This window comes from Sphaeramia orbicularis, chromosome 1 (genome assembly GCF_902148855.1).
Source record: "Sphaeramia orbicularis chromosome 1, fSphaOr1.1, whole genome shotgun sequence".
Classification (NCBI taxonomy): domain Eukaryota; kingdom Metazoa; phylum Chordata; class Actinopteri; order Kurtiformes; family Apogonidae; genus Sphaeramia; species Sphaeramia orbicularis.
In genome coordinates this window covers 34135448-34159297 of record NC_043957.1, presented here as the reverse complement: position 1 = coordinate 34159297, position 23850 = coordinate 34135448, and the positions used below count along the sequence as shown (strand labels likewise).

Here is a 23850-nt window from a genome sequence, read left to right as displayed (position 1 = left end):
CATATAAAAACATCAGCAGAGTGAGAGAAGCGATGGGAGACTTTCTGCAACAGCTTTCCAACAATCTCTGCATTTAAATCTCTTCCTTGTCTTCAGTGGCAAAGCTGCATTTTCGATTCATCTACTTGATTAGAACGACTCCCCCCTTCCTTCTCTCCCTCCCCTCCCCTGTTCTCTCTCTCTCTCTCTCTCTCTCTCTCGCTCTCTCCACACATGCACATGCGCGCGCAAACACGCACACACAAACACCGGTGCATCAGTCAGTGGAATAATATACAGCATAAACCTTCCTTCCTTCTCCTCCATCGCCTTAACTCTCGCAGCTCTCCTCCTCCTCCTCCTCCTCTCTCTCTCCCTCTCTCTCTCTCTTTCCCTTTTCTTTCGGGGAGAGCACATATCTCTGGCGGTTTGCCGCATGGAAGTCGCCCAGGCAAGGCAGAACATCATCTGTCTGATTCGGACTCCTTCTCTCCAGTTGCCGACCACTGGACTAGGAAGACGCACTATCACTCTCACATTTACTTGGATGCAACGGGATATAACTGCATTTATCTGCTGACCCACTGACAGGAGAGTCTGAATCCCGGCTTCATTCCAACATAAGGAGAAATGTTTTTTCACTTAGAATAAAATTTCTAAGAAAAAAACAAAAACAAAACCGCCAGGATTGTCGGTTTGTTTCGTGCGTAAAAAGCCGCAGTTTTGAAGCATTGCGCGCCTCTAATTAAGGCTTGTGTTTATTTTCTTTCTTTCTTTTCTTTTATTTATTTTTTTCTTCTATTTCATCCCCTGCACAGACTAACCTGAGTGGGGACTTCCACGGTATGGAACCCTGAATTCACAAAAAAAAAAAAAAAAAAACGACCCACCGGAAGGAATGAAAGTAGGAGACTCCGTCGCCGCGGTGGAATATTAATAACCTCATCCTAATAATAATAATAATAATAATTCAGGGGATGTTGCAGCAGAGTTTGGGACTCTAGAGAGCATCCCAACTTTTTGGTCTGTGTTTATTCATCTTCTTTGCTTGTGGGACTTCCATTTTCCTGACTGATTTGCAGTACTTCAACATAGTCATGGACCGGTCGACGTCTTTGGATATCGAAGCGCTCAAGGTAAGACGCGGTGCGCACTTGATCCCATGGGTAGGGGGGGTGGAGATGGGGGGGGTTAGTATGATTGCAATCCCTACTGGATGTGTGGATAGATGACTGGGTGGCCTGTGGGGCTGACTGGGTGTGTTGGGTTGGTCTGACTGCTGGTGGATGGAGGTGCTGAGTTGAATGCTTGCTGACCCAGTGGATGCTGAGGGGTCTGCCTTTGGATGTTATCCGTGTTAAGGTGCAGAAACTGGGGAGCTCTACCGGCTGAAGGAGTCCCCCAGTTATTGGTTGGTTGTTGCAATACTATCTTAAGAGCACATCTCTGTTGATTTGTCTCTCATTCACTGACACACGCATAAAAACACACACTCTTTCTATGTTGGCTGGGGAATAAAGAAAGGAGGTGGTGGTGGTAGAGGTGGGAGGAGGAGGGGAGGGGGTGTCTATGCCAGTATTCGTGGCGTGGGGTGAATTTCAATATGCTTTGCTTGCAGGAAGAGTTGTTGTGGCAGAGATCTGGGCACCGGTGGGACGAGGTGGCTTCTGGGTCTGTTCTGGTGGGGGGGGGGGGGGGTGTATAGAAAGTGGAGGAAGACATGACACTATACCATGCTTCTTTCTTTCTTTCTCATCCACTAAAAGTAGAATAAATATGTATTTGTGTGCGTTGGCTGCCTATTTCTAATGTGTGTCTTATGCGTAATGGGTCAGCTCTTATCATGCTGTTTATTGGGATAGTTTTATGTATGTGTGTGTGTGTGTGTGTGTCCATATGGCATCTTCATATTATTGGGGGAAAAGTAGGATTTTGATGCTCTTCACTCAAACTCCCACATTGCTGAGACATACTGATGTATACTGAAGGTATCTGTGTGTTTCATACATGAAGTAGGCCTATAATAAACCTATATTCAAACAGGGAAATACTGTATATGCCCATCATTTGGTGTCTCAGCTATTTATGCATCTTGATTTTATACGGGTTTTTATTTGTGTTTTGAATAGATCCAAAATCTGGCCACAGTGCAAGACATATAACAGAATATGTTAAGCACAAAACTATATAAAGCACAGTCTGAAGTAATACAGTACAATAATATTGTACTGTTAAATCTGCTGTAATTATTGAAGAAAATGTTTGATTTGTTGAGTCTGTTTATATGACCATACTGACACGAACATAATGTTGTGGATAATTCACTTACTGTATTATGGATTGTTGTGGTACAATGCTAAAATTAGGGCAATAGTATAGGTTAATTGCTGTACAAAGTTAACAAAAAAAGGTGTAAAAGGACTGAGGGGTAGGGTTAAATAAGTTTATACTTCTTCCTACTCCTTTTTGACCATGCAAAATTCAGACTTGTATGTGCTTGAAGATAGATTCTGTCCATTTAAATGTTATTCGTTTATGTCTTAATTTGCTTTGTTTTGCTTTATTTTCTTTGCATGTTCGAAATAAAAAAAATAAAATAAAAAAAAAATACAACCTCTTTCATCCAAGACGATTTACTGAACTATTTGAAGTTGTCTTGCTCACCATCATGACAAAAGCTCCTTTAAGGCCACTATCTCTGTGTAAAGTAAGACGCTGAATGGCTCATATTACTGTAAGTCTGTCATCCTGGGTTTTTATCTGGGAATATAATGGAGACAGGAAATGTCAATATTCTATGTGCGACTACTGTTACTCATAACCAGTGATTGTCTAAATCAGCAAATCGATGATATTCCCCATGGGTTTGACATTTCAAATAGTATTTTATGCGATCAAATTTCTAAGGAGGGGACTCAGCACTGACCCTCTGCTGCAAAATTACTTTGATTTGGATGAGTGATCACAGATTCCAAAGATGAAAATTGACATTTTAATTTATAAACTGACCATAACTATCAACCAATGAACTTGACCCAAGTAACTATGTGAGTATTGATGTTTTTCTTTTGAGCATATGTAAGGGTTCTCTGCTATTAAAAAATTATATATACAGGGTGGGGAAGCAAAATTTACAATGAACATTTAGTTGTTTTTTTCTCAGCAGGCACTACGTCAATTGTTTTGAAACCAAACATATATTGATGTCAGAATCATACCTAACACTATTATCCATACCTTTTCACAAACTTTTGCCCATATGAGTAATCAGGAAAGCAAACGTCAAAGAGTGTGTGATTTGCTGAATGCGCTCGTCACACCAAAGGAGATTTCCAAAATATTTGGGAGTGTCCATAAAGACTGTTTATAATGTAAAGAAGAGAATGACTATGAGCAAAACTATTACGAGAAAGTCTGGAAGATACTATTAAAGAAGAATGGGAGAAGTTGTCACCCGAATATTTGAGGAACACTTGCACAAGTTTCAGGAAGCGTGTGAAGGCAGTTATTGAGAAAGAAGGAGGACACATAGAATAAAACCATTTTCTATGATGTAAATTTTCTTGTGGCAAATAAATTCTCATGACTTTCAATAAATTCATTGGTCATACACTGTCTTTCAATCCCTGCCTCGAAATATTGTAAATTTTGCTTCCCCACCCTGTAATGTATATTTATATTCAACTTGTTTGTGGTATATAATGAATATTGGTCTTGTAATTGAAATAATTGTAATACAAACTATGCAGTCCTTTAATGCAAAAACCATATGATTTGAAACATAAAAATGGTCATATCGAAGAAAAATTAGACATTGACATTAAAATACTATTTGTCACCTGGCTGTTTTGAGTGTTAGTTCATATTCCCACACCAAACTCCTGTTATCTCTGGCAGTGTTAAAAAAGTGTCTCTGTTTATTGTGTTTAAAAGATTTCTGTCTGTCTATCCACCCTGTCCATCCATCCTTCTGCTGGTTGTTTTCTGCAGAGCTGTTGTCATATCCTTGGCAGTGCCGACAGTCCCTGAGACCTAGTGCATCGGTAGTTGGCACACAAACACATGCACGCACGCACACACACACACACACACACACACACACACACACACACACACACACACACACACACTGTATGCTTCAGTGTATTCTATTTGTTGTGAAGAGCTTGTGTATGTGTGCACTTGTGCAGGTAGGGATATTTACAAATGTACTGTACTTTGAGGTCTCGTTCAGTACACCTCACCATAGTTCTGAGTGTGGGATTGTATTTTGTCAGGTAGTTGTGTTTCAGTGTGCAGTGACATCAATGGGGACAACACAGGGACAGAAACATAAGCTCTGTGTGTGTGTGCGTGTGTGTGTCTGTGAGTGGATATGACCAAAGACCTATCTGCTTGTAAATCAGTGCAGGTTTCAATATCAATGGAGCAGTTTAAGTGCTATTGATCTTTAGTAATAGCTGCACCATAAATTATATGCAGTATAATAAAGGCACTCAGATTGAATCTGACCCTCTGGATCGGGGAGGCCAAACTTGCACAGAAAAAGATGCAAACAAACAGTTTAAATTTAGTAAGGCTGAAGCAAAATTATAATTAAGTCTGATGTAACTAGGTCATGTCAAAATAAGAAATTCATAAATGGTTTCACCATGTTATGGCAGAACACTACTTCACAAGTCAATGTTAATAGAATCTGTAAACCTATTGGGAACTTTCAGATCTTAAATTAGAGTATGACCTGGTTGGCTAGCTGTCAACATGGCTTCTACTCTTGATATATTTATCAAAATGTACTTCACAGGCCAAGTAGATTTTCTGAAAAAGGCAGAACCTCCAAATGATGGTTAGTTACCTGCCAAAGTGGCTGGCAAAGTAAACTAACTCATGGTACAAGCAACAGCCAGAATGAGCCAGTATTTGCATGGTGGCTGCTTTCCCACCTTGGTTGCACTCTCTCACACAAACCCATTTGGTCAACACCCAGTGCAGCCACAGTTTTGCATTTCTGGCCACTGAGCAGCTCAATAGGAGCAATTGGGGGTTCAGTGCCTTTTCCAAGGGCACTTCAACAGTGGCTGCAAAGGGATGGGAGAACATTACTCATTCATTTAAACCAGCCATCCTCAGGCCTACCTCTCTAACCTTCAGACAAGCACAATTCCTCATCTGTATATAAGCAGACTACAACAGTTCAGTTTGACTTTGTTAAAAGCACAAACATAAAGCAGAAGTGAACTTATGATTTAATGTGCTGCACTGATATATGTGTATACATCCTGCTGTGATGATGTTTGTTGAATCTTCCGGTGTGACATCTTCACAATTTGAAAAACAGATGCTACACTCTGAAACAAATTGACTTTTTTGTTGTAGCGGAGCCTTTCTTAACATCTGCATGAATACCGCAGCAGGTAGATTTACAAGAGATTAAAAGTATAGTATCAAATTGATCACAACAAAGTTTTACACATGTGCATTTAGGTTGGTTCACCTAATATACAAAAGAGCTGAAGGGAAATTTTAAGACTAGTAAATTAGTTGGACAATACATTTATTTATTCATAAAACATGAATGCAACAGTGCAGTGAAGAATGCCACACTCAGAAAAATAGCATCAATTAAATATCCAATGTAAATGTCAACTCTGACTGCAAAAAGGCAAACATGCCCTATATCATATATTTAAATGTACCGATGTGATGTCATTTATATCAGCCTGAAGGTCTGTGACAGAGGGGCGATTGCCAAGTTTATAAATTAAACTATGCATTTGATTGAGCCAAGATGAATATTCCAGCCCAACTGCAGATGGAGTAGAAGAACAATGTTGCAGCTCATTGTTGCAATATGCAGTACTGTGCAATTAGATAGTGACGTCTGATACTATACCAGTGTTTTTCAACCAGCCAGCATGTCCATGTGGGCCCTAGAAGGGTTCCATTTGGGCTGCGTATAAGGGTCCCAAGTGGGTTTGTCCGCAGTTTCCATGGTGGCCCCACATGTGTTAGCCCAGATCAGAATCAGAATTAGAGATCTGAATATCTCATATTATTTATTTTTCACACTATTTATCCCATGATATTTATCTTTCATGTCATTTGCACTGCTTAAATTCTATGTTTTACAAATATCTTAGTTACTTTTCTTTCTTTTACTATCTTTTACTGATAATTATTGTTGTTTTACTGATATTTATTGTCTGTCTGTAAATTCTTGCACTGAACCTGAGAGCTCTTCCTCAGTTTCGTTGTACTTGGTACAATGACAATATAGAGATTCTGATTCTGATATGGGCAAACACATGTGGAGTCACCATGGAAACTGCTGACAAACCCACTTGGGACCCTTATATGCAGCCCAAATGTAACCCTTCTGGGGCCTACATGGACATGCTGGCTGTAATTGGGGTCAGGACCCCACATGGAGTCAGCTGGAATTCAAATGGGGGAATTTCTAGTAATTGATAAAAAAAAAAAAAAAAAAAAACAAGAAAAACTTACTAATAAAAATATATTGTGAGTTGAGAGAGATAAGCACAATAAGCACTGTGGTACTGTTTATCTTTCAAATGTTCATTGTGGTCAGTTTCAGATGCTGCAGCTCTTTCATAATTCATAGTTTGAGTTCTTGTTTGTTCAGTATTAATTGTCAGTCTTGTAAATAAAAACTGGACTGACTGTACATATCCTGACCAATATACACCTGGCTTTCCTGCCTCCATCCATAATAATATACATTATACAGACTAAATGTTCTCTAAAATTAAACCTTATTTGCAACATAGTATCGCAAACTATTACATGATCAAAAACAAATTAATTTTAACAAAAAATGGTCTCCGTTTTAAATGTCTGGGGTCGCCAGAAATTTGTGAAGTTAAAATGGGGTTATGAGCCAAAAAAGGTTGGAAACTATACATTTGACTATGTTGTGAGACTTTATTCTCTTTCTCACACACATACACACAGACATAAACACTGTACAAGTTACATGATGCCAAGTGCAATTGTCTTGTCTTTTACTCACATCACTCCATTCACAATAAATTAACTGTACCTTGAACTGTGCCACTGTAGCGTGTATGTGTGTGTGTTTTTGTGTGCTTCAACTTGCTGTGAAAAAGAAAGACACGGATTCCTATTTTTGAACAAATCCTCCCTGTGTTTGTTCTTCTGTTCTTCAGTTTGCGTGTGTGCATGTTTCTCGAGTAACAGTGTTTAAAGGTCTAATAGCTGGTGGAGAACAGTTGGCCTTCGAAAAGGTTAACTTGCAGTATTTAGACTGTGTGTGTACACACATATTAATGTGTGTATTTGTAATGTACACTGGAGTAATTCTCAGTGCAGAAGCCTTTACCTTCACATTTCTTGTAGCTGTGTGCATGCCTTTCTATATGTATGGAAATAGAGTTTTTTTTTTCCACGCCACTTATGGAAGGCATATTTTATAAATTCTTTGTGCAAGATAAAGACTTTTCCTCCCAACCGTTGAAACATATTTAGTCTCGTGAGCAACTCAAATGCATAAGCAGACCATGAAATCAACATATGTATTTGCAAGTGGTTCCAGGCACAACAAAAACCACCCCTTGCACGTATTGTAGCTTATTTTGGCATCGATCCAGCTGATGTCATCATGTCTATGTGTGTGGTGATGTCAGCATATCAGTTGCCTCTATATATGTGTCACGTTTGAAATAAATTGAAAGAAAACAGAATTTTTTTGTAGACATTTGAAATTTTACCCATTATAAACAAATGGGGAAAATAAAAGATTTTTTTTTTTAAATTCCAAAAAAATGCGAACTTTGACCTACTTTTCCCAAAATGTAATCACATCTATATGGGTCACTAGCAATCTATAAACCCAATTTGGTATGAATTTAAGTATTGCTGCTAGAGTGTTAACAAACAAAGAAACAAATTGAACCAAAAGCAATACCCCTTGCCTCCCCCTCGGAGGGTGGGGTAATAAAACACATAGAAAGAACAGATGAATGCTGTAACATTTCTAGACAGCTAGCCCTCATGATGCTGCATTCACTGTCTTCCATTTGTCAGTCAGCATATAACATATAATATAAAACATAAGTGCAATCTCACAAAGAAATGCTTGTAGTTGTTTGTCTTCCAAGGCTTATAGTTCCATACTGTTATTTCTTGGATCTTCTCTGCAGCTTATTACTACATTAACCATAAAGGCCCAAACAGCAACTGGTGCCAAAACCGATCTACTGATCTAAAATGTTTAATACCTGTTGATCTACTAATTCTATGAATACATGGAAATAACTGGTGTAAAATGCAGTTTGTTGTCTTTTATGGTCATCAGACATGACCCATTTGAACTTTAAGAAGCTTCGTAGTTACCGTGGAAAAACCATCATCTTCTACAACATTGACTCACCAGTAAAACCCATGGAGTTGGATCAGTGACAGTGGATGGAGAAACTTGATTTCACTTTGGTTCAGTTATTGATATCTTTTCAAATTTTGTCAGTTTTCTTTGTTTTTAACATAATAACCTGCAACTTTAATTGGAAACTTCCATTAATATCTACATCATCAGTAAATTAAATACAAGAAAATACATGATTTCACAGAAAAAAACATTAAATACAGAAGATAGTTTTAGAATAAATGGTGTTAAATCATTTAGGTAAGGTCAAATCTAGAGGACAATTCCTTTGGGAACTGCCATGAAAGTAGTACTGGGTCTTTATGGGTTAAATATGAGAAGGAACATGCTCATTGGGGGTGTACTGTGAATCCCAGCTATTGATTCCAGTTTTAATCCTAGTCCTAGTTCTAGTTTCTCATGCTAAATGGAGAGGGTTGCATCAGGAAGGGCATCTGGTGTGAAACTTCTGCCAAGCCAACCATGCAAATCACAAACATGACTTCCATGGCCTGTTAATCACCACTGGTGCTGTTGGTGAACAGGGTACTCGTTGAAATAGATGTGGTGAAGGAGGACGTGCAGGGAGCTGGTGTGAAAGAAAAAGATGCAGGAGACAGGGTCAGATGGAAGCAGGTGGTTTGCCATGGCAACCCCTAAAAGGAGCAGCGAAAGTAGTAGTAGTCGCAAAACTAACTGTGATTGTGTTTAATTATTTCAGTCATTAATACCTCTAGAGCAGGGGTCTCAAACTTGCGGCGGGATGATATTTTGTGCCCCCCTACTTGACATCAAAGTTTAGTGTTAGTGCGGCCCACATGCAGTTCTCAAACACACGTTTTTACTGAGTCTTGCCACGCTTTTATTTCTTTGTATCACTTATAGGTTACCATAGATAGTCTTGTGACAGCTTCCGGATGTCAAGCTAGCCAGCCACGAAGTACCTGGGGAAGCATGAACATTAGCCACTTAGCTGAAACTAGGGATGCAAATTATCGATTAATTCATTAATCGTGAGTTGGTTGCACTTATCGATCGATTAACAATTAATTGGTAAGAGGCGATTTTTCTGAGAACCTGAATTTCTTTTTCAACATGGTCTATAAGAATAAAAGCAAAATGTTGTTTATGTTCTTCATGAAAAAAACATGTCATATTCCTTAATGATTGATTTATCGAACCATTAAATATAGTCAGTGTTTCCTGTGGAATTCATCTGTTGATGTGGCGGTGTGTAATGGGGGGGTGCACACGCGTGTGTTTCGTCTGGGGGGAGGGCGGGTACTCGCTTGCGCGCAGTACGGCTGGGGGATTTGTGTGTGTTGGATGATAACTACACATGTGCGTGCATCTCTTTCCGTCCTATTTCTAACATTATTGGGGTATGGGGCGGTGTAGTCCGTGCCCCCGCAGAAGTGAAAGTGAAACTTTTCGCTCATTTATCCCTTCCTCCTGAAGCTTCGCAAACGCATTACATACCTATGGCCCGAATCAGGAGCCTGAAGGATGTTTTAACTTCTGTCTCACTGATCGTGAACTAGACCAACCTCCAGGAAAACGCTCTGATCTGATTGTGCGCATTTGTGCGTATATTTATTCGGGGGTGCTCCGCTCTCACAAACAGATGGGCCGGTCTGTGTTTGTCTCCATCATGTCCATACAGACATTCTAACTCATCAACGCCATGATCCGGTTCAATGACCGCCTATCCCAGCTGCAGCGTCGCAACGCAAACAAACTGGCAGCCTTCGGACAGGTGTGGACGGGCGGAAAAGGGCAATTAACTGACAATTAATAATTTAATCGAGCAAATTTTTATCGACAATTAATCGTTAGTCGATTAATTGTTTACATCCCTAACTGAAACATATTCCAGAGTGACACCAAGTACACAGGAAATATTTGCCATCACCCAGTTCCAGTCATGTCTCTCTCAAAACGTGCCATAAAGAGAAAGGTTAGCAATGAGCACAGACAATTTCAGGAAAAGTGGGAGATGGAATATTTTTTTGTTAAGCACAGGGGCACCCCTACGTGTCTCATATGCACAGAGAAAGTTGTGGAGTATAAGGAATACAACGTCAGACGTCATTACTCAAGTAGACATGCTGAGGAGTGTAAATAATGGATTAGATTTCTATAGCGCTTTTTGGGACACTCAGAGCGCTTTACATTATTGACCCATTATTCATTCGCTCTCACATTCTCCCTCTGGTGGTGGTAAACTACATATGTATCCACAGCTGCCTTGGGGCAGATTGACAGAAGCGTGGCTGCCAATTCGCGCCTACAGCCCCTCTGACCACCACCAAACACAAAATACCAGGGAGATGAGAGAAAGAACCGGTTCGCCAATCTTAAAAAATGTCTATTGAGGCAACAAGATTTATTCAAGAAAGCAAGCAAAGAGAATGGTGAGTGAGATGATTACTAGTGCTGGAAAGCCATTCAAAGAAGTTCATAAACAAGTGCATGTTACAAGCTGCGAGTAAAGTAAAGAAACCCATTTTTTGTGGAATTTTTGTGGAACGCAAGGTGCGAGGTCCCGCCCAATGCTGCTTGCAGCTTTATTTATTTATTTATTTTTTGTAAATATTGGCTAGTAGTGTTGACTAGCCAACCTATCTATTGATCTTGAATGCCTACATGGATGACCATGTTCATATTTGTGCTTATTTCGAGTTCTATGGTAACCTTCATTTTGCATATCACTGACAAACATGCAAGATGGCTTTTAATGATAGAGCATATACCGCGCTGTATCGTATGAGTAGGAGTTTTTCTCATTGTTCCCCCTGGATTTAGAAGAACATTATTGTTACAGAGAATGTACATTCTCGGCTAACTATAGGGTTGAAGAGGGCAGAGATTATGGAGCCAGATGGATGCTGTGAAAATCCTATGGGCACTGGCAGGTGGTGCACAAAGCAGCAGGTGGAGGTGGATATGATGTTTTAAAAACAGGTCTGTTTCTTAAACATTATTTTACGATATTTAAAAAAAAAAAATTATTTATTAGTTTTCAATAGAACAAACAATGAACATGAGATCATCATGGGTGTTACGATTAAACTTAAAATATTCTTTTACATCATGCACACATGCATCATTGTACAATTATGGTTGTATTAATCAAGGTGCGTACACAATCCATTTTTCCCAGCGTTCAATACATTTCTCCAACTCAAGTCTTAAAGCAAAAGTAAGTCTCTCCATACAGTAAATTTCTTTAATAATCCCACGCCAGAGGTCCAAAGTTGGAGGGCCGGGTTGCAACCATTTTCAGGTTATAGCTTTCCTACTACTTACCATAAGTATCTTCAATAAGTATTTATCCGTCTGAAGGTCTGTTTCTGGTATTTTACCAAGATATAAAGTAACAAAAGAATAATCTAAATCCATCCCTATTATTTTATTTATCTCGGTTGCCACCTCCCTCCAATATGACTGGATTTTCGGACAGGCCCAAAAAACATTGAAGTGATTGGCCATAGTGTTTCCACATGTTCGCCAACAAAAGCCTCGGCTCTGTGTGCCTGTTGGGAGTGCTGTTATTGTAGGAGTTATAAAAAATCTCACTACATTCTTCCAGCCAAACTCTCTTAAAGATCTAGAGCAGGGGTGTCAAACATATGGCCAGGGGGCCAAAACTGGCCCGCCAAAGGGTCCAATCTGGTCTGTGGTAGGAATTTGCAAAAATACAAAAATTACACTGAAGATGTTAATAATCAAAGATGTTAAAATCATTTTAGTTCCACATACAGAATAATTCAATCTTAAGTGGGTCGTACCAGTAAAATATTATCATAATAACCTATAAATTATGACAACTCCAAATTTTTCTTCTTTGTGTTAGTGTAAAAACATTCAATTCCATGAAAATTTTTACACTCACAAACTATTCTTTTAAAAGAAATATGAATAACCTGAACAAATATGAACATCATGGAATACCTTAAGAGAAAAAGTGCAATTTTCCACATTCTGCCTGTTACTAAAAGTTTTGTGTATTTGTAGATCGAGGCATAATATTGTTAAAATTGCACTTATTTTCATGATGTAATCAAATATTTTTCGCTGTTGTTATTTTACTGATCCGACCCTCTTGAGAACATGTTGGCCTGTATGTGGCCCCTGAACCCAAATGAGTTCGACACCCCTGATCTAGAGTTTGCGGTTTTATGATATTTTTAATAGAATCAGGTACTGTACATTTTAGAGTTTAAAGGTGTCAAAGTCCAAACTGACTAAAATGTTTCCCCAAATTGATTCTACCTGTGATAGATGCAAAACAAATGAAGCAACACTGTTACACATGTTCTGGTCCTGTTCCAGTCTTGGACACTATTGGAGGAGTATTTTTGAAGCGCTTACTAATATACTAGGAGTTACGATCCCCCTTGACCCTTTAACTGCACTGTTTGGTATCGTTCCTTGAAGGCCGCAGTTACCCGCAGGAGGACTCAAGGTGGTCGCCTTCACTACTCTTTTGGCACGTCGTCTTATTTTTACAAGATGGAAGGAACCTGCCCCACCCTCTGTTGGACACTGGGTCAGAGAGGTGATCTCCAACCTTAAACTCGAAAAAATCCGACATACATTACGTGGATCTGAACAGAAGTTTCATAAAGTGTGGAAATCTTTTTTAATCTTCTTTGAAAATCCTATGACCCATGTACAAAGCCCTTAACAAGTCAAGATGTATTTGTAACACCTTGATATGTGACTTTATTTATATTTACAGTGCCATACTGTATATGCATATACAGGGGTTGGACAAATTAATGGAAACACCTTAAAAAATCAACAAAATATAATTGAATATGGTGTAGGTCTGCCTTTTGCGGCAATTACAGCCTCAATTCTCCGAGGTATTGATTCATACAACTTGTGAATTGTTTCCAAAGGAATTTTAAGCCATTCTTCAGTTAGAATACCCTCCAACTCTTTTAGAGACGATGGCGGTGGAAATCGACGTCTTACTTGAATCTCTAAAACTGACCATAAATGCTCAATAATGTTGAGGTGTGGGGACTGTGCCGGCCATACGAGATGCTCAACTTCATTAGAATGTTCCTCATGCCATTCTTTAACAATTCTAGCTGTATGGATTGGGGCATTATCATCTTGAGGTGAAGGTGTTTCCATTATTTTGTCCAACCCCTGTAGATTGGTGACAGCAAGGGGTTTGGGAGGGTTAAGTGGGTTTTGTTTGATTTTTTTTTTTTTTTTTTTAATATTTGAATACCTGTGTGTATTTGAAATTTAATAAATATATCTAAACAGAGAGTTTGAAGGTGAATAGTAACTGAAGGTTAAAGGTCTGTGGGACTAATGGGGGAAATGTTAGTATTCTTTAGAAATCCTTGCATATCTAAGTCAATGTTTTCTAGAATTAGTGAATGCTGCCAGTTAAGCTGTGTTCCCTGCAAGTAAATTACACTTAAAGCCAACCTCTCTGCATGAAATTATGCGTTGAACACCAACTATATTCAAGTAGAATATACTCACGGTCTCGAGATGATTCAGGGACACGAGCAGCATCCTCAGAGTCATAATTACTTGTATAGAAGCCTTTTCTAACCAACAGGGAAAAAATTACAGACAGAAAAGGACTATGTGGGGATTTAGTGGAATATAGAAGATGTGTACCTGGGGAAGTGAAAGCTGTGTGGACTGCAGAAGTGTTTTGTAAGTGGAGCGAAAACATGATGGTGTTGAACTTGGCCCAAGGGAGGCTCCGGGGTCCACATCACCGTATAGTGGTAATAATTACACACACCCGTCGAGCCCTGAAGACCATCACTTTCTCGTAATAATAGCTGGTGGGGAAACTGTGTGTTGATACATTAACATATACCCTCTTCACATACAGATACAGAAACTAACGCAAACATCTGTTCGCCTGAGGCCTGCTTACTGTGTATCTGAGCCCCAGATCACTTCCGATGACAGTAATCACATACACACATACAGAAGCACACACACACACACACACATACACTTATCCCTGAAGAGTAAAAAGCTCCCAAACAAGCAAAAGAGTTAACATTGACTGACGCCTCACCTTACTACCTGCCACTCAACCTTACCTCTGTAAGCCTCAGGGTGTGTGTTACTCTGTACATGACTTTTATTTCCCATGTTAGCCAACCCTAATGTGAGGAAATACTTTGTCACTTCTTATTCTGACACACAGTTGCAGTTACACGCCCCCTGTTTGCACTACAGTCACTTTGACATGTGTACGTTTATGTGGGACAACAAGCAGATGTGTGTTTCCAAAATTAATGTTATGATTATGTCTCTGCGAACATTCAGGAACTCAACTCAAGTCACGTAGTTGTAGTTTTGCTGCTGTCAATCGTAGCCTCTATAAGGCATCCAGTCCCGTTGTCATACGGATGCGTGACTATTTTTTTTCTGTTTCCTATGTGCATCAGAGTCCTGTACTTACTTTGACTGTTGTCACACAGTATGCTAGTTACCCAGGTCCAGAGTGTGCATATATTTATCTATTTAAGTGGCATAAATTCGCTTCTTTTCCCAGCGAGAGCAAAATAACTACAGCAATAATGAAACAGTTGACACATATGCGAGGAAGTAAGGATGAAAATGGCCTGCGGATGCATCTGCAGTAGGCAAGATTTTGACATATCATTTCAGCTGTTTTACCAGCCTAAACCACAATATAACGTTGCCAAATTAATCGGAAAAAAAAAAAAAAGACGTTGCTATATTTTCACAGTGAGCAAGACCTCCAGTCAGAGAATGAAGCATTCAGGGCAGATCTTTTGCATAGATTTTACTCTTAATGCTTCGATATTATGGGATGTGGTTGTGCAGTAGAGTTCTGCAAGTCCTGATACACCAAAAGACTTAAAATATAACACGCACACTTATTTTTTACATACTTGCACAAATGTTTTAATATAATTTGCTTAAAAAAATGAACCTTTAATACTAAAAACAGAATTTCTTACATACTTTAAATTAATCTGATAGGATTAATATCATTTTAAGTAAGTCTTGATACTGAGTGTTGTACAAATATGCCATAACAATAATAAATAATAAATTATGATTAATGAAAACACATACTGAAAATTGAAACAATACCACAAGGTGCCATGCTGATGTGACAGTTCAGGTGTGTTATGATGTTCCATGAGATACATGAATTTTTGCTATTAGCACAGTGACATCAAGGCTCACGTCATCCTTGTCATGTCATGTTGCATGACTGAGTCAGCCTTAAGTCAACAACAGTGTGAAGTGTAGTCCAGATTCTGTCATTAGTCGCTTTTCCATTGACCCTCAAATTGCATGAATATAACTTGAAAAATTTACCTAATGGAAAAATGACAATTTTGCCAATTTTGTTTTTCGATTAAAAGTTTTTGTGCTGGCAAGTAGTGGTTTTTTGGGCATCGTGCAATTGGTATATTACACAAAACTGCAATGGAAAGACCTTTTCCCGCAGCAAACAAAACCTGATGTTGACAGACGTTACAACAAGCGAAGACGAAGAGTTTTAAAAGAAACATGGGACGGTATGTGTGGATACACCAGGAAACTGATTTTTTTTTAAATTTATGTTTATGTTTATGCATTTGGCAGACACTTTTTTCCAAAGGGACTTACAGGGGAAAACCAATTAAATCACTCAATCAATCAAATTTTATTTATATAGCGCCAGATTGCAACAAAAAAAGTTATCTCATGACACTTTATATATAGAGTTGGTCAAAAACCAGACTCTAAGCCAATTTACAGAAACCCAACAGAGTCAGAACAGAAATTTAGTACAGGATAGAGGGGTAATATACAGGGTGGGGAAGCAAAATTTACAATGAACATTTAGTTGTTTTTTCTCAGCAGGCACTACGTCAATTGTTTTGAAACCAAACATATATTGATGTCATAATCATACCTAACACTATTATCCATACCTTTTCAGAAACTTTTGCCCATATGAGTAATCAGGAAAGCAAACGTCAAAGAGTGTGTGATTTGCTGAATGCACTCGTCACACCAAAGGAGATTTCAAAAATAGTTGGAGTGTCCATAAAGACTGTTTATAATGGAAAGAAGAGAATGACTATGAGCAAAACTATTACGAGAAAGTCTGGAAGTGGAGGAAGCAACAAAAAACGTACCAAAGTTTTTATTAAAGCTCTCAAATCCAAAATCTTAAAGGATCCAACCAAATCCATGACAAAAATGGCAATTGAACTTGAGGTAGACAACAAGACCGTTAGAAATGCAGTAAAATATGATTTGAAGATTTAAATTCTCATGACTTTCAATAAACTAACTGCTCATACACTGTCTTTAAATCCCTGCCTCAAAATATTGTAAATTTTGCTTCCCCACCCTGTATAATAATAATGAATATATCTGTAAATCAACACGATATTCACGTTCGTTGCCATGTTTATGGAATGACTTCTTGTGTCATCTTGCGATAATAAATAAACAAATCATTGCATTTGTGATTTAATGGTAAAACCGACATTACGCACTTTTGTTTTTTCAACATTTAGTAAATATCGGTAAAGTTTTGTGCGGCTGTCCAATGGAAAAGTGACTATTGACAGTTGTCTATTTACATCAGCTGTCGTGTCACTGATACGGTCACTACATTGTTGCCGATATTACGTTGAGCCCCAGTCAGTAACATCTCCCTCATGTACTGAAAGTTTCCGAGGCATGCGTTTGATGTCACATGACAGTTTAGTCTCTTTCGATAGTGACATGATGATTTTTTCCGATGCAGCCCAAATCCCTCCCCTTGCCACAAGTCTGTTCCCTGCAGGATTAGATTTTATTACGAGGTGTATTCCTCCATGACGGGACATCTACATCTTTCATTATGTACAGTGCTGCTGGCCATGTCCCCCTGTCCAGTAGTGACAAGTTAATAGACTGCCTTCATCTGAGGGGCTAAACAAGGCTCAAATCCATTATCAATCTTAGTCATTTAATTCCACCCTAAATTGCTATGATCATTTGGAGATTATTACGCTAAAACTCAATTTGTCAACAACATTATAATTTTAAATTGAATTATGCTGAAATGACAGGCTAATCATGATTGTGTAGTTATTACCTGATGTTGCTACGACAGGCTAATGATTACCTGTGTTTTGTACTTTACACAAATCAATGCCTGTTTATTGTGCGTTTAGTGCTAAAGCAGAGGCAATGTAATGGGAGCAATGAAAGACGTCGAGCAGCATGTTTTTAGCTCCAAGGCCATGCCTCTGTGTTAATGTGCACTGCACTGCATCTAAAGTAAAGCAAAACAAACAACAAACCAAGCCATAGAGTAATATTTATTTATATATATAAAAAAACAAGATTGGTCAGCTAAATCTATTTTAAAGAGACTTCTAACACCATTTTCTCTCGGTGACTCACACATGTGGCATAACCTTTATTCCCTGATAACATTTAGTTTGTCATTTCCTTGCAGCAAGTCAGCTATCATGTGCCACCGCCTGGCTATCATTTACAGAGACTGTAGAAGTGACACTGAAATGACAGGCCAATATTCGTCTTTTCAGCCGCCATCTTGTCCTATCTGTCAACCCCCCCACCCCCCATCCCCACCCACCCCAAAGCACAGCCTCTGCTGCCACTCCCTACATCATGAAGATCACAGTTGAAGATTAGGGTGGGATACGTGTATAAGCTTCATGTCGGGTATTTAATGTAAGATTTCCACAAGATTCTGGAGGATTCTGTTGGGTTTCTGTAAATTGGCTTAGAGTCTGGTTTCAGCCAGCTCGATATGTAAAGTGCCACGAGATAACTTTTGTTATGATTTGGCGCTTTATAAATTCAATTTGATTTGATTTTGATTTGAAGATTCCAGGCCTGGTTGTTTAAGTTCCACCTGTAATCACAGTATTTAGAATATAGTTTGACATTAGTAGGACAATAGCAGGCTGTCCTTCCAGTCTCAACAGTAGGGATGTAATGATTACCGGTATAACAATAAAATTGCCAACGGTTAGTATTACCATTTAAATTCTAATTATCATGATAACCATGTTTGATTACCGCACTTTTCCGGAGAAAACGCCAATGTAAAGATCTGCTTTTATGTCAAATATTTGAGTATAGTTTTAATTTATTACTATTCTAATTGTATATACCTAATATTTGGAACCAGCATTCACTTTTAAAGTCTTTAAAAATGTTGTTTAAGCATCTTTGTGTTATTTATGCAATAAATTATATACATTTTTCAAATCTGATTTTTGTGTGTGTGTGTTTTCTGGCCTTTTATGTTAATATAGTAGGTTAAAGTGAAAAAATAATAGGCAGATGATATAGATGATGTTGTGCTGAAAAAATGGATACCAAACATGGGTATAGTAAACATTTGTTTATATAGTATATGACAGCAAAATCAAAAGTACTGAAAAACAGCCAAAATAGGCTCAGACCACTAAAGGTTAATATGTGAATATTTCTGCCAAGAGAAAGTACATTGTGCCAATTACTTTATTTGTTTTTTTTGTTTGTTTGTTTGTTTGGGGTTTTTTTTCAAAATACAACTTGGTTAAATTATTTCAGTGTGTGTATAAGTACTTTTTGAACAGTTTGAGCACAATTTCAGCAATACCGTGATAATAATGATAACCATGATAATTTTGGTCACAATAACCATGATATGAAATTTTCATATCGTTACATCCCTAGTCAACAGCCTTGATATCTTTAAGTCTGGTTCTCCATCCACTCCAACTTCCTCCCACCATCCAAAGATGTGCATTTTATTGTAAATTACCCATATGTATGAATGGTTGTTTGTTTTTGTACGTTGCCCCTGTAATGAACTGACGACACGTCCAGGGTGTACCCTGTCTTCACCTGTTGGTAGCTGCGTTAGGCCACACTTTGCTTAATTCCAATGAACCCTTTGGAATCTGTATTATAAATGACCAGCATATAATCATGTTTGTAGGTGTTTCATATAACCTGATACCCCATGTGTTGTATATCAAAATGTGCAGAACATTCTCAGCTATCAGTAGAATTAAGACTTGTTTGTACTGGAAGACTGTGATGAAAATGTTGGGTCTTGAAACTAAAACATTAGCATTCTTATTTAACAAAAAAAACCATGGGGAAACACACCGTTACCATGTGTAAGCGGAAATTTGGAGATAACAGATTGTTGTAGTAAGTTGTTTTGATACCACAAGTAGTGCAACACATGAAAAATAGCCAAATAAAAAGCTAAACAATGCCTCAAATAAATAATAATAAAAATATTTTTTTGAGTAAAATAGTTTTTTTTTTTGTTTTTTACTTGTTTTTATTTATTTATTTATTTATTTATTTATTTACAGAGAAAGCTTTAACCAATGGAGACTCAGAGAAAGGGGTCATGCTGCCTTCAGGGACTGACCAGATGCTCTGTAAACCTTATATTCACCACATAAAACAGACGTCTTCTAAACAATTGATATGTAAATTATTTCTATGCATGTTTTTATCATGAGATATGAACAGAAATATGCAAGCATGGGCGCTGATTTCTAGGGGCTACACAGTTTGAAAAATTAATGAATGAATAGTTTATTTTTGATAACTCTGCCATTAAAAACGAGTGTGTACTGTCTAGTGGCCTCTAGTGGTAAAGTTGCACATTGCATCCAACTGAACACCCCCTAATTTCAACCTTTCCTATGATGAACAATATTTGCTTTGTACTTTTGGGGCTTTCTTTATCAGGTAATAACTCTGATCTATCAGACATAATAGGCAACTGTTAAACTTAACATTGGATGATGCAGACTGTAAAACAGAGAAAAAGATAAGAAGATGAGGAAATCTGTTCTGAGTCACCGGAGAAACAGGGTAGACTCCACGAAGAGGACATGCTCCCTCTGGATATAAATGGCTCATTCCAAAAAAAAAAAAAAAACACAATGAATTGTAACATTTGGTTGATTATACAACATACAGGGGTTGGACAAAATTATGGAAACACCTTCTATGATGCCACAATGTTAGGTGTTTCCATTATTTTGTCCAACCCCTGTATTTTTATACATATTATTTCCATTAGATTTCTTTATCTTCCACACTGGACCTTTAATGAATTTGTACATTTATGTCCTTTCTAGACAAGTCCAGATCAATCCGTTGAAGGTCAGTGTAGTGGTCAAGAAGAGTCAGTTGTGTTTTTTATTGACACTTCATCTGTCATTCCATATACTTACGAACACCATCCAGAGAGATGTCAGGCAAAAATATCTACATCTAGGATGGAGGGTAGAGTACATTCTGAAAAACGAGACAGACAGACAGACACAGCAGGACGTGATGACATGTAAATCATTATTTAAAACAAACAGCCGTCACAGTAGAGGACATGTGCTGTAGTTCACTTTACATCAATGATCCTTAAAGCTGTACCGCATATGTCCCAGCAGTACAGCCGACCGTCTTTACATTATCCCACCAGCAGCGCAGTGCATTTATCTGCTAGCTGTATCTGCCTTCCTGTCCCTCAGCCCCCTGACAAGTAAATCATCGCTTCTTTTGCTGTGACAGCACAATCCTGATGTCTGTCACTTCTGCAGGCCAGGCTGGGCCCCACACATACACTTTATAGAGGCACACAGGAACAGACATTCAGGCAATCATATTACAAACATGGCACACGCAGGCCTCCGCACACACGCACGCATGCAAGCACGCACACAAACACTTTTCGTCAGAGGGGATTCTCGCCCACTCAAGGGCAGAACGGTGACACCTCATCATGAGCCAAATGAAGCAAGAGTGGCAAGAAGAGGAGGAGGAAAAGAGGAGAGATAGGGGGATGGATTGAGCGGAACGAGGGAGCAATATGGAGAGGGATGAGTGGAGCTATATGCCAGCGAGGCGACCAGCGCCAGGCGCCAGATTTCAGGGGCATGAAATAGGCTCTGAGAAACTTGGAGAGACAGTAGAGTGAGGGAGGGCTGTGGGGGACTACTTTATAGTAAAGAGTAAAGAAATAAGACAGACCAGCCCGTGGATCCAGCTTATTTACTTCCATTTTCTTTAAATGTGCAAATTTCCCTATAGTCATGTGAGTTCATTTCTGTTCATAGACACTAAGTGCGTACTGTGTGTTTTCAGTGTTTCTACACAATGAATATGTAAATATTTTAACAAGGCCTGCACGATATTGGAAAAAACTGACATTGCAATTTTTTTTAACCCTGCAATAAATATTTTTTCAAAAATATTGATTTTCAAGATAAAACTGATTTCCTATTTATTCAGCAAAAAACTGAGAAAATTGCATTTTTTTTTCAAAAATATTGATTTTCAAGATAAAACTGATTTCCTATTTACATTTTTGACTCTTTCTTATTTACCAACAGTAACACTGTATTCAAAATCACAAAATAAAATATTAATAACAACAATAACAATAACAAACAGCTCTAAAACATCCCATCATTCCACAAAATGTTAGGGGAATCCACACCAAACTTTAGACAAAAAAACTGCGCGTGGTTCCTGCAGAGTCGGCATTTCCTCATTCAGAGTGACTGGCGCTGTATGCGTTGCCATGGGATACGGTGATTCCAGTGCGAAAACGTTAAACCCGGTCCTTCGTTTTTCCGAAAAGTTTGCTTAATTGTTTGTTTTTGGACTGAGGAAAGTAATTCACGTGATCCACAACAGCTTCAACTACAGTATAACAGTGAAAACACCAATTGACGGAATATTTCATCAATGGCGGGGAAAGAGTTAAGTTTCACTTTCAATTTTAAGCCAGTTATGTCAGTTAAGGAATACCCCCCCTCGTACATACCCCTGGTATTGTTTGGTGAAGATGGTCTGTTTTGTTTGTGTTCTCTTTTAAAACTTGAAATCTTTTTCCTGCTGGTCAGACTTTTAGTTTAGTTTTAAATATATGGACCTATTTTATTTTTCTGAAACAGTTGTATAATGTTCTTCAGCACATCTGTCATGTTCAACCTCTGACAGAAAATAAATCATATTTAAATTAAAAAAAAAAACAACCTTCTGATGTTTTCACAACTAATTTATGAGTAAAGGAAAATTTAAGCTTGACAAAAATAGTGATTTGGTTTATATCGTGATACATGTTTATATCGTCTGATATGAAAAAAATTATCATGATAAGATTTTTTTTCCATTTCGCCAGTCCTAAATGGGGTTATTAATTTCATGACAATCTGCTGATTTTTTGGAATATTTTGTTTTGTTTGGATTGTTGGCCGGAATAACTGAACAGTACCAGCATCACTAAAATAATCTATATACCTGAGACTGACTATTATGACAATTATGGCAATTTAGCTGAATGTCACTAATTTCATAGTTACTGTAGGTGCAAATGAACGAATCTGCAGTTAATCTAGAATCTGCAGCACAGCAACAAAAAAAATTTTTTTCTTCTATAATTGTAAATAAAATTAGGCAGTAAGGGGTTAAGTGAATACATTCTTCTGTCACTGTTTAGTAAAAATATTATTATTATTATTATTATTAATAATAATAATAATAATAATAATAATAATAATAATAATAATAATAAAATTAGGCAGAGAGGGGTTAAGTGAATACATTCTTCTGTCACTGTTCAGTATAATAATAATAATAATAATAATAATAATAATAATAATAATAATAAAAATAAAATTAGGCAGTAAGGGGTTAAGTGAATGCACCCTTCAGTTACTGTTTACTATGAACATCATTTTTGCATGGTTGCTGTCCATGTGGTTTAATTATGAGTTGTTTTTTTATCGTAGTTCACAGACCGGGTAAATATAACAAGATGAATATGCATTTTACATTTGGTTTGCCTCATAGCATTATTACCTAAGTCATATTTTTTTCCAAGTCATAGCCAATGACGAAAAAGTAAAGCACTAGTGCTATTAAAGTAGAGTTATGCAGATGTTACCATTTGGGCAAAAATACGACTTAGGTAATTATGCCATGAGGGTAACAATATGTGAGAGTCAAAGGGCAGGAAATGTGGAATGAGAAAACATAGGGAAGACCTCTTTACATCTGTCATTGATGTATTTTTTACTTCCTGCTTCTCTTTGAATTCAGCTGGATTATGTTCACACCTTATGTTAAAAGATGTCTCTCATATAAAAATCAAAAATGAGTTCCTCAAATACAGATTACACTTCCTCTATAATATTTGCATCATCTAAAAGTGACTGTAAACGCTTTATCCTGCTTGCACACTCACTAATATGACAGTCTATATTTGAGAAATCAGAAATATGCTACGTGATACCTCTCTGGAAAGGATTTGCTTGAATATGTGCATAACTACTGACATCAATTGATAGTATACAGTTGAAAATCCACTCGCGCTAGTGGCAAATGAACCTGTTATCATCTTGCTGTTATATCTTCATGCAGTTTAAAGGAACATGGATTTATGGCAGCTGCACTTTTAT

General features: G+C 37.8%; 1 protein-coding gene across 1 annotated transcript in view; it reads left to right on the top strand.

Annotated features, from left to right (window-relative positions):
• The first annotated feature begins 363 nt into the window (after window positions 1-363).
• Window positions 364-23850, top strand: part of LOC115427402 (zeta-sarcoglycan) — a 737662-nt gene continuing 714175 nt past the window's right edge. Inside the window, exon 1 of the mRNA XM_030145943.1 lies at window positions 364-1115. Within this exon, the coding sequence (XP_030001803.1) occupies window positions 1077-1115 (39 nt within the window). The 5' untranslated portion in view covers window positions 364-1076. The remainder of the gene's footprint in view (window positions 1116-23850) is intronic.